Source organism: Typha latifolia, chromosome 3 (genome assembly GCF_019914945.1).
Source record: "Typha latifolia isolate L0001 chromosome 3, TyphaL0001v2, whole genome shotgun sequence".
NCBI classification, from domain to species: Eukaryota; Viridiplantae; Streptophyta; class Magnoliopsida; order Poales; family Typhaceae; genus Typha; species Typha latifolia.
In genome coordinates, this window is record NC_133088.1 from 6,286,123 (window position 1) to 6,299,242 (window position 13,120).

General features: G+C 33.8%; 1 protein-coding gene across 3 annotated transcripts in view; it reads right to left on the reverse strand.

Annotated features, from left to right (window-relative positions):
- Positions 1 to 2,223: 2,223 nt before the first annotated feature.
- Positions 2,224 to 13,120, reverse strand: part of LOC140784784 (uncharacterized) — a 45,618-nt gene continuing 34,721 nt past the window's right edge. The window contains exons 11-13 of one of the 3 annotated variants that reach the window (XM_073132336.1): positions 5,960 to 6,134; positions 3,235 to 3,364; positions 2,338 to 2,478 (exon numbers count right to left, since the gene is read on the reverse strand). In XM_073132336.1, coding sequence (XP_072988437.1) covers positions 3,272 to 3,364; positions 5,960 to 6,134 — 268 coding nt within the window. In that variant the 3' untranslated portion in view covers positions 2,338 to 2,478; positions 3,235 to 3,271. Of the gene's footprint in view, positions 2,479 to 2,684; positions 3,365 to 5,959; positions 6,135 to 13,120 lie in introns of those variants that run through there. The other 2 variants (XM_073132334.1, XM_073132335.1) reach the window with 2 other exon arrangements.

Consider the following 13,120-nt stretch of genomic DNA (forward strand, 5'->3'; position numbering starts at 1 on the left):
TAGTGGCTTGAGTTAATGATTCTTCTCTAGTAAAAACAACCAATATTGTAGTAGTTTGTCTTAAAAGCTCTTCTATGTTAAGAGTACTATCCTCAAAATACATATCAATATTTTGTGAATCTAAAGTACTAAACATATGAAGAACATCTTTATTATGAACTATCTCCACTAAATCCTCATCCAATGATGACCCTAGCATTAGATAGTATATTCTATAAGTAGGTGGCAAACCAAGTTGAACTGCTATATCCATAAATCAATAACTGACATCTTATCTAGGCCACAAAAGAATAAGATATCTCTCACCCATGTAAAGTTTCTTAGGATCATGCAATATCTTACCCCCATAAAATATTCTCAGATTTCGTTTGCAATCAGCCATTTTTCATGCAAAAAATAACAAAATTAACTATCTAAATCACATTACATTACAGGAGACCACAAAACATGTGGACTAAAACATCTAGTCCACCAAAGAGGAGTAGAAATTAAAGTTATGATATACCATGGGACCCATTTCTACAATTATAAATAAATGGTCCAAAATTTTTTAGGCATTTGACACTAAATTAAGGGCAAGGGACCAAAATTATAGGGTTTGGACAATGGATCCCTAACACCAATTTAGGGTTACACACTTGCGCAAGTTGGGCCCTATGATAAAAATTTCATGCCCTAGAAAGAATATAAAATATATTAAGGGTTTTGAGCAAGGGAACATCTTATCTAACACCCTTTCTTATCTATTCTCCTCTATATTCCCTATAAATAGTTAAGAGCAGCTTTTTTGGGTGGAGATATGCTCGGAGTAGCAAAGATGAGAGATGAGAGATGAGAGTAGAGGAAGTTTTGCAGTGGCATGTGCTCAGAGGAGACTGTCAGGGTGGATAGAGAAGAGTGGAATGCAAAAATTTTGGGAGAAAAAGATATTAGAGTAGAGGGCAATTAAGGAATATAAAAAAATTAAAATATTAATTTTAGCTTTGTCGCATAAATATCTTGCCATTACAAATGGAAAGACAACTTGGTTAATTCACCGGTTCTGTCAACGACATTAGGAGTAAGATATTTCTAATAGTTCAAGGGGTCAGTATATATAAAAAAAGTTTAAGGAGTTATTGTGAAAATGATTAATGGATTAGGAGGTGAAAAGAGAATTATCCCTTAATTATCAAATGGATTGAGATTGACTTCTATAGTTCTATTTATTTTATTGTTTCTTACAAATATACTATATTCATGTGTTGAGATTATTTAGTTAACAATATAAATATTTTACTATTCAAGAATTGATCAATATGCTATTAGCTGTGATATGCAAAACCAGAAGTTTTTAAAATTTGATATTGTTAAACATTTAAAAAAAGGCTAAGTAATAGAAGACATTATATACTACTTTTATAGATATATATATTTTTTGGTTTCCATAATTATTTAAAACTATCTATTTATTATTTTAATATTTGAAAATATTTTTTAGAAAACTAGTGACCCGATTAAGTGAACCGATTGAATCTATAACCCAATGATGGGTCAATATCAGATAACTATGATCTATAATGTTAATGTGAAATCAGTCAAATCACCATAGATAAAAGTCTTATATCTTCCCTCACTTTTTTCTATCAAAAGTTGAGAGAATGTGTTTTAATTTCCACTTAATTAAACCCTCAGAAATAATATTTATGAGATCTATAAACTAAAAAGTGATTTTTGTATTACAGTTTATATATATAGATGCAGTTTCTTCAAATACATGAAATGATATTTCATGCAGCGACTCTCCTGCAAGAAGTCATCAGAAGAAAACCTGGAAAATAAACTGCATTATGATGTCCTTAGGATGCATGTTTAAGGTATTTATGATTCCTGCAAAAGCTACTCATAAAAGTTGAGCTATCCGTCTTCTTCCAGAAAAAAAAATTTGCGGTATTTGTCTTAAGATTCACACAGATAATGAATGATACATGCAAAAATTGAGAAGGATACAGAGAGTTCATACTGCCCGGTAGTAACACCTGGGCATTCTGCTCTCCACTTTATTTCGATTTCATGACAAGGTCTCTAGTCACGAATACTTCAACGACGGAGACGTCAATTGGTCGCCTTTGGAAGCTAAAGCCAAAGTTGTTGAAAGACGGGAGAAAAAGCGGAATTGCACCAACCCAAGAGCAAGAGCTGCTAACTTGTGTTGAACATTTACAAAATAAAGTAGGAAGTGGATGCTGTAATTACCTTTGTTACCGTTTTAAATTTCTGAAGCATAATAAAGTACTGCTTCCAATACATGTTGGATGTCTCCCTGCTAAAAGAAATTCATGCATAAAGCTTCTTTTTCATGCCAAATAAAATAGCTAAAACCCCGCATCCGATGGCTACAAGCACTACACTGGACCTTCTATTTATTATATATTTCCATGTCCATCGAGATATGAAAGGAAGTGTGCAAGATGATTGGAACTTTTGCATAGGAAAATCCTGCACAATCCATGCAGGTATTTTAGCTTCGTATATTGAAATTAAAGAGAAGAGGCCAACCAACTGCATGTAAATTATGAATGAAACTGCAATGCTAAGTCAATGGAACCATCCAGGTCATTCATGTATATCCTCATCCATTACTACAACAATTTTGTCATCTATAATATACCTATCTGTCTGGACAGCTCAAAAACATATTCAGATAGGACATCAACTAAAAATTTATTTATGTCAACCAAAATGTTTGCAATCTGCATCACGTGCAACTTAACAAAACATAAAATGGAAAGATCTCTATTTGCATTACATATATTTATAATGGTCATATAAGTTCTAGACAAACATGCTTCTCGAAGTTTCATACTGCAGCTTCATCAGAGAGAAAAAGTTCCCTCAGTTTAACAGGAAAGAATAAAGCTTTCAGTTTTGTTGTAATACATGACTCAAATACCCAGACTGCTTAACAAGGGTATAAAATACTTTCAATATGCTTTCACTGATTTCATTCCCTGGCACTGCTGATAGAACTCAAATAATATGGAAACCCAACCCAAATTACTTTGGGAGCAGATCTTCCGCATGAAGTTTGTAAGTTGGCAGCAGACAAAGTTAACTGATCAGTTAGTACCCTTTTATTTTTTGCATTTCTGTTCTCATACTGTTAAGGACTTCTATTATAAATAAGCACGCCATGCACAGCAATGACAGGCAATTTAGTTCTCTTGTTGGTTGTTGCAGAGGTGGTACCCATACCTCAAGTTGGGGTTTCCTTTCTATTAAAGTTTCCTTTCTAGTTTTTCTTTCCTTCCTGATTGGGCCCTTCCAACCCCACGTTTGCAATAAATTCACCATAACTCATATTGAAAGCTTCCAATGAGAAACCCTGCTTTTTCCAATTGAAAGAAAAAACTCACAATGCAGAATGTGACTGGAATACATCACATTAGTAAAACTCAGTGCCCAGTAGTGACATTTAACAGCATGAAACATTACAAAATCAAAATAATCTCATGGCACAGTAACTAACCATCACAGATGTCTAGGGCCCATACAACTATTGAAAATAGAGCTTGTTTTAATTACCAATACGACACTCAAAATAATCAGAAAGCACTAAGGATGATGCCTTTGAAAGGTCAAAAAGATCCAAAAAAGAGATTATACATATTTTGCAAAAGTTAGAAGAAGCATTTAGACATTTAAGTATTTAACACATCGTTATCTTCACATCTAATCCAACTAATGGTTCAGCTTTCTGATAAGGAGCTAGAGGGCGAAAAAAGATCCTTAAGGGAGAAGGTCACTATGACCACATAATGACTAGTATCAAATCCTTATACTCCTATGGATCCATGTCAAAGAAAAACACTTAAGGCCGATGCTGAGAAAGGTAACTATGTTATATGTACTATTTAGGTGTGCTGTAAGTGCTTCATCTCCTAATTCCTTCTTGTTCTTTGGTTTATGTGTTGGCTGGCCTTACTTAGTGACGATAGTGACACACTGATAGGTGATATGTTCTGTGTTGGCTAAACCCCTCAACGATAGCCGTGCCACCATTGGCACGCCCCTGTGTGCTACTGGCACATATTTAATATATTTTTAATAAGAAATTTAGAATATTTAAAGATATTTTTGGGTCTTCAACATAACAATCTTTGATTTTCAATTTAAATATATGTATTAAAACTTATATTATGGTGTTTTATCTTTAGATTGTTTTTGTAAATGACCTATTTTTATTAAAGATAAAGCAATAGTCAAATATAAATATTATTTGACACATAATATGATTAAATACATTTATTAAAACTAACATTAATGATTGAACACTCTATAATATAATTATATTTAACACTTCATGAGAGCTTTAAAGGCATTTAAAAGAGTTATGGATGGATGAAAAAGACAAATAATAAGATTAGATGACAAAACATGAGTTAATTATTTGATTTGATTGAAAATTAGAGAACGATAAAAGAAAATTGGCATGAATTGTCATTTCTAGAATGACTAAAGATGATTAATGATTCATTAATGAAAATAAGAAAAAGATGTAATAATATTGTTAAAAAAATGACTAAAGTTGATTTGATGATAATTGATGAAAATATAAAAAAATTAGAAAAAGGCCTTCACAAAGAGACTAGTACAGCCCAGCATGGCTCGGCACAGGGGTGTGCCACTGGCACACCCTGTGCCAGGTGCTGTGACACCATTCAAGTTAAGTACCTGATAGGACAGATCATTCAAGTGATAGATTACAACATGTTCTTACTTCTTAGCATGATCAAATAGACCTCATACTTAAATAAGAGTGCAAGCTTAAGCTAATTATATAAGATCATTCTGGATTAATCTTGAGATTTATTTTGCTAGGAAAAGCTAAAACATATGTGAAAAATTATCCAACCATGTCTAGACATTGCCTATATTCTGCATCATATCAATAAAGTAATTAGAAATAATGAGTAAATGATCATTATCTATAACAAATTTTCTATATGCAAGTAGTCAATTTTAGAAGTTCAGGAGATTAAGGAATGGAGGTAAAGTTACATTGTCTATTTTAGTTAGCAGAGAAAGTTATTTTATCCATAAACTGTTTACATTTTTAGTTTTTAGACATGTTCAATTTTATTAATTCAATCTTGAAAACAAAGATACAATTATCACATATCTTCAGTTCATCTAAGAAAACTTGATTAATCTGATTATTTGCAGCCCCATAATCAAGTCATTTGATAAGGTTTCAGATTTCACTTCGCCAAGTTTACTCTAAATGCATGAACTGCCAAATGACAGCATCCAGGGTCTGCTAGTTAAAACAACAATCTAAATAACCAAAAAATGAAGTCAATTAAATGGAACCGGAACTATCAATATTCTCATCCAAGATCAGAAGACATAATAATGGTGAATATTATTGAGTTATGGTTAATAATCCGAAAATCTAATTTCTGTGAACAACTCATTTCTAATTGGTTTCTGCAAGTATACCCTTCAAAAGTTCCTTATCAGCATTTATACCCTTCTAAATTTCATATTTGCATGTATGCCCTTCGGAACTCATGAATTTTGCATGTACTTCAGATTACTTTATGATAATGATAGTTTAAAGTTTAGTAATATAACAAATGAAAAGATATAGATACCCATAACTAATCGGAATGTGTGGAAAAAAAATAATAAGTTCTATCCTTTTATAATTAAATTGTAAGATTTTATTGGTTGGTTAGGTGGAGGGGTATTCATGCAAAAAAGAAGGGTTTTAAGAGGTATCCATGCAAAAAAAAAAACTGTGTTTTTAGAGGTATACATGCAAGCATCAATTTTATAGGGGTATACACGCAAATAAGAAATCTTTAGAAGGGATGACATGCAAATTCCAATTCAAATATTACAGGTCATGCGAACTTGATGCAGGCTCAATTCCTATTAGACAGACAAGATTAAGCATGGCATACATGCAATATACCTTGGGTAGTTTTTGTTGATAAGCTAGATGATCCACATGAAGCCTCACATTAGATGAAGCCGGAAGCCACAAGTTAACATCCAGATTGGCATATATCTTGGCAACAATGTCAAACAAAGTCGAAGCCCCATCCTCGATAGATGTCAAGATGGAGGACTCTCGGTCTCTACGATGCCTGCAAGCATATTTTCACAATAAGATGAGAAATTACAGTAATAAGCTAAAGGTTGACCAAATACCATATTACAAAACAAGAACATAGAGAACCTACTACTTTCCAAAATAAGATTTAGGAATATTCCAGAGGGATCAGAAACCCATAGTTTATTAGAACATTGACACCTAGAAGAAAAGAAATAAAAGTACAATTTATGCTCAGACCTGATTATATTACTTACGAATAATAGATATTCCACATACACAGTATACGACAAATAATACTCCCTCTGGAATATTCCAATCTGGATCTTCTGTTACGTATAATGCTCCTGACATCTTCTCCCTCACTGTCATTGCACAATGAGCCTCTCCCACTCCACCACTCTCCTTTCTTTCTCTCTCCTCTATCTTGAGTTACCTACTCACGCCAAATCCACCATAGCCCCATCACCGGCATCACGATTGCTGCTATCCCTTCGACCTCTAGCGACCTCACGCCAACCCTTTTCACACCTCGTTGTTGTCACACCCGAACCTCGATAACCTAGTTTCCCCCAAACCGAGGATAGTGGTGGGCATCTCTGTCTGGTAGTACCTCTCTCTTTCTATCTATATTAAATCTTCTAATTTTATGTTTTATTTCTGTTTTCATCAGGCATTTAACTAGATGAAATTCTAGTTTTACATATTGATTGCAAAGTTGATTCAATTTGCTTAACTAATTACTCTCACATAGGGTTTTGAAAAGCTAGGCGGCCGCCTTGGCAGGGCGGCATGCTGACTGCCCCGCTAACTTGCTATGTGCCCCTATTATGTGTTTGGACTATATTAGAGAGTTTTTGGCAGGCCGATTTGTTACTTGGCGGGGTACGCGTGTCACATGAGAACGGGCCAGGCAGGAGCAGTTAAATTTTTTTAGAAAAACCTCCATTCTCTAGAATGAGCCCTAAATTCCCAATATCTCGATACCTCCTCTCTCGAGCTCTTTCCTCTCTCAGCGGTTGAGGATGAGCCAACAAGCAGAGTATGGTGGTGAGCTCCTCTGTACACACACTCTCTCTCTCACTTCCACTAGAGATTGGGCTTGTGAGGCAGCGTCAAGGTTGAGCTCATGCCGTGGTGGCAAAATCGTCGAGATCAGGCTCGTGCAGTGGCAACGATGTGGAGTTGTGCTTGTGCAATAACGTGGAGCAAAAATTCCTTTTAATATTTCCCATCATCTTTGTTCTCCTACTATTTTAATGGGAAAGGGGTCGAGTTGGTGCTTGACACATGCTGGACCAATCTTCAATTATCTCCAAAAAAAAATGAACTCACATGCCAGACATGTGGAACATGATATCTCCCACTGTGTTTCTTTTTCATTTGGGAATATGACAGCACCTATGTTTTAATAATTTTGGTGTAGTAAACTATTTAAATCTTTATATACAATTACATATTATATTGATATGTATATTTTTAAATTTTTTATATATTAGAAATGCTAGACCGTCTTAGCATCCGCCTTGGTGTACATCTTGGCGCTAAGCAGTGGGCCGACCAGCCACAATCCGCGGTCGCCTTTTAATGCATTGCTATCATAGATGTTAATTTAGATTGTTAGTTACTACATTTTCAATAAAGGTTATATGATAATGGAAAATTAGGTTATTTTCTATATAAGAATGTAAGTGCAATTATATGTAATGGGAAATTCATGGGCACAAAACACTTTGAAATATGTTCTACAATCTTGATTTGATGTAAGATCAACACACATGATTTGTAGAAGAGTATACGTGCGAAAAAGATCAAAGAATCGAGTGCACACCCTAGCACGAGTTTTACGTACATACTTATACGTAACTAAGACTCGAGCAGTAGGACAAAAATATGAAATTAAGAAAACTATTCTAAAATATCCTGGTACAAATCATGACAATTTCTAATGCCCATATAAGAGGGACCAGAGGCTACAGGAAGAGAATAACTTGAAGGAACTCACGGGAGATCAAGTTATACACTTAGAGAGTTCTAGATTTCCATACAGAGCATATTTTCCATCAAAGGGTGAGGACAGCTATTTCATTATCCGAGTGCTTGACTTTTAACCTCAGATGTTCTTGGAGTAGTGGAACAAAGGCGTCATCTATCATCTATGTTACTTGTTCTAAGAGATCGACCTGTGGCTTAGTGGCAAAACAAATCAGAGGCTTTCTATGTCACAAAATAAATAATTGAGAATGCGTTCAAGCAAGAGAGAGACTTCAATCAATAGCTGTTGAAATGATTGTAAGAATCTTGTCTATGATTTATGCGAGTAGATCGATCTAATTTGGGCGAATCTGTGATTTTTTTTCCTCTTTGGTGAGAGATTTTTCACATTAAAAAAATTGTCACATTTTTTTCTTGTTTACATTTCCAATTTGTTCTCGCTTTTTTCCTACTTGAATGGATTTTCACTTTCCAATTTCAATTTGATTTTTATTATTTTGAGTAAAATTTGACTTTCCTCAACCTAAATGACTTTCAATTTTTTTGACTTTGACTTTGACTTTTCATATTTATTTAAACCTACTCAAACTAGAAATTGTTTCTCCGCCGAATTTTCAACAGGATGTCTTAGTGGATTTCTCTTATCTTAGAGAGATTGGTTTTAGATATGGATTATCCTAACCCAATTCATCATAACGTTACATCGAAAATATATTCTAGAGATGATGAATGTTTTAACCGAGAAGAGCACGTAGCTCCAGGCTCTTATTTGCTATCTACTAATGATTCTTGCGAGATGTCTTTTTCAAATAGACAAATTGAGGGTGAGGATGATGAAGACGTCAACATGGATCTTCAAGTCACATGCAAATTGAAGAAGGCAAATCTGAAACTTGGTGAAAATTTGAATAGCTTGAAAATAGAGAAGGATGAGATGAAGGAACAACTAGCCAAGTGGATTAATGAAGTGGAGCAACTCAAAGAAGAAAAATAAAGCTTCAATAGGATTTGAATAATTCCTTATCTCTCTTATGAATTAGATTCCGACAATATTTCCTTACTTGATAATTTAATGTTTGGAAACTCATGTGCATAAACATGTAGAATCTAGGAAAAGTCTAGATAAGGGAATAAAGGAATTAGAATTTCAATTAATTAAAGCTTAACCGAAGCAAATACATTGAAGATCAATCCAAAGGAGGGAAAAAGGAGAAATGATTGAAATATCAAAGTGACATATCTACATCCTCTTGTTCGATGAGTAAACAACATTCTAAGCAAAAGATAAGATCACAAAGAGTTCAAAAGGGATAGAGGAAAAAAAAGAACTTAGTTATGTTGGAAGCACCTCCAGGATATACTGTCTACATTGAAAAAGCAAGGTATCTCTTGTTACATGAGATCTACAATTGATTGTGATATGAAGCATAATATGAGTAGGAAGGATCTAAATAGAAAATTTTAACATTCCTACGTATCATAGATGTGGTATTAGAGGTCACACTAGAGTTAGGTGTTTTATCTCTCGTAGTACTTGCCATGTACGCTTAGGATTTGATTCTCATTACATGCGTGAAGTGTAATACTATATTGGGATATACAACTAGAGGGGGTAAAAAGAGAGTTTCCAAAAAGTCACAGTTATTCATGAGCCATGTAGGCAGAACTTCAAAAGATAAAGTAGCTAGAAGACACGAGCAGTGTAGGTCAGAAAAGAAGAATCATTGCACCCCATCGGGGTGACATTCAAAGTGAACCACAAAAGGTAAGTGGGCTAGGCGAAGCTATTTTGAAAATTTTTTATCCATAACTTTGGTTTTTGGGCAGATTTCATTGTTTTACAATTTGGCCTTTGGATTAGTTTTCTGGATTTCATTGATGAAATTCCTTTCTGACTAAGAATGATTTTCATTGGTACATCTTATATCTTGACAAACTTCTGATTTTGAGATATTGAGGCCTCATTCTTTATTTTTATTATTTCTCTTATATTTTAGCCCTTTACAATTTTTTGGGGTGTTTTTTAGTGCTTCTTTTCAGAAATACCAAAAAGTACTTGGAGACAAAACATGGATTTGGAGTCACGTTGCCTCTGTTTCCTACTTTGCCATTATACTTTCCTCGAGCATGTTGTATTATTCTCTAGTGAGGGTTATCATATTCCTACATTGAATGAGAATTAAAAGTACAAATCATACATGGCATGCATATTAAGTCCATATTTCACCCGTTGATCCTTTTATGTCTAGATGCTTGGATACGTTATACATTGATTACTCTAGATTGATCAATAACCTAAGTGCATTTGCATGATAGTGAAGATCATAAAAAATTGCATTAGGAAGGGTTACCGAAAGAGAATAGGTTTGAAAGCCACTTTGATATAAGCGTTCAAGAAAAATCTTGACTCACTAATGCTTCACAAATTGAAGAAACCAACTGAAAATCTCAAAATCATAAGAGAAGTAAAAAAAACATATTGGAAAAGCAAAATCTTGCATATAACATAATAAAAAGATTTAAGGAAAGGATTATATTGTCATATAAGTGTCAAAGCCAGCAAATGCATATCAAAATTTTTAACTTACAGAGTTGATCATGTGTTGGCCTATGTGAAAAATTAGAGCATGACTGGACTTTTTTCTTCAAATTAGCACTTAGCACCTTGCATTATAGGGAATATTGGATTTCTAGTGGATGGAGTCTAACCTGTGTCTATTTGAGTACAGATAAGTCAGATGTGCACCTGAGTGGCAGGATATGAAATTTAGAAACTTATTAAGACTTGGACTTCCCTTTTCTAAACTCTCCTAGTATGAATCACAGACATTCTTAATGCCTATTAAAAAGGAACAGAGGCTAGAGGAAGAGAACAACTTGAAGGAAAAATAAGATCAAGCTATGCCCTTAAAGAGTTCTTTATTTCCATTTGAAAATGAGAAGAGCTACTTCATTGTTCGAGTAATTAGCTTTCAACCTCATGCATGTGCGAGTACACATACTCAACTGACATCATGACTTCATTGTTAAGAAAAGGATAGATAAATATGGACTGAGATATATCTATCATTATTGTTATTATTAATACTATATATACAAGCACAAAGGCTTTATCGCCAATATAAGATACATTCGCTGTAAATCTGCAATGTGTACTGGATTTATTAAGTTTATCCCAAACAGACAGTTGAATTTGGGATTTGGCCCAGTCTACACTAGCTTAGTGGGTGGTCTATGGGCTAGTTGTAGCCATCCCAAATTTTTGGGCTTCAAATCGGCCTAGATAAAAGATTAAAATTTCTGCTAGGAAATTCAATTTATAGTATAATAATCTTAAATTAAATCACAAACCCGAGAAAGAGAAATATGGCATTTATTGAGATTAAGAGGTTCTATATAATAAATTTGAGCATGTTATCATCTAATACTCACATTGTTATTACTTGTATCTTGTTATTCATGTTATGGGCATGCTTGGGTTTATTCATTTATTATAAATTGTTGAACCATTCTTTATAGATTACGGTTCTCACTTGATATTCTATTTACATAGAGTGGACGGAGCTAAGTTGTTAATTCATTAAACTCAACATTTTAGATGATGATCGACATGGCGAATGAACACTGTGCACCGAGACTCTTTTACCTCCACTTATGACTCTGATTTTCTCTTTTTATCACATTAGTTATACTAGGATTATTTTAAAAGGCATTGGTTTCCTAGTACTAAACCTTTTTATTACCTTGAGAGTTTTCATTAATTGACTTGGAGTTATTAATTTCAAGGTTCCTAGTATCGGGATCGGGATCGGTATCGGCCGTCCAGAAAAACGATACGTATCGGCCGTCCAGAAAAACGATACGTATCGGCCGTTCGTATCGAATCAGACTATTTTTTAATTATATAAAATTTTAAATATTATTTTAAAATGCTAAAAAATGCAAAAAAATTTAGAAAAAATGACAAAAAATAAGAAAACAAAAATTACTCATATATGAAGTCTAAAAACTTAAAAAAATGTATTAACTTACTCAAAATTTAAAACTTTGTTGAATACCGAGCTAGTTCTCGTAAATTTTTATAGTCTTCATCATTATAATCACCATAAGTTTGTAAATATTGATGTCTGGGACCTAATGCTTCAAAAAGTGATTCCATCATACTAGTCATATTGTATGGATCTTGTTGTGTGACTTGCGTTTGAGGAGGATAATAACTAGCATTTGGATCTTATGCCTGAGAATACTAAGAATACTAAGAATAATAACTAGCATATGAATCTTGTGATGGATCCAAACAATAAATACCCGATGTACCATAATCATAGGAACCAAAATGCACCTCATGACGACGTCGCTGATATGTATATATATCCTCAGTTTCTCTGTCTTCACTCCTTATGCCTCCTTGACTTTCCTCAACAAATGTAGATAGAACGATCTCACCACCATACGTATCATCAGGACTATGACTGGTACTAGTAGGTATACTATCCTCTCGCTGTTGAATGACTCGTACCAGCCTCTGCCATCGTCGTGGTCAATATTTCATCTAACCATGAGTTATTTCTGTCATCTAACAACCTGTCCTCTATTTCTCTGATCCATGGAGTCAAGGGGTCTTCTTCATCAAAAATATGATTTAAATAAATCAGTTGTTCATTTTCTGCCTTTCTTCTTAAATTTCTCTCCCTCAATCTCATATTATAATGATAAAAAATTAACTTTTCAAAACTTTTCATTGTCAATCGATTGCGTGTTTTTATGTGGATTAAGGAGAAAGTAGTCCAATTTCTTTCACACTGTGATGAAGACACAGTTTGACTTAAAATCTTCTTTACTATTGGCGTCAAATTTGATGCCTCCTCCCATCCATAAATAGACCACCATGAGTATTATGAGATATAGCTGCAATAACTTTAGCAGTACTGAATTGCCCAGCTCTCAATCTATATCTCTCCATCTGAAATCAGAAATATATTATTAGCTTATTGATTATATTGAAAGTTAAAATTTAAAACAAAT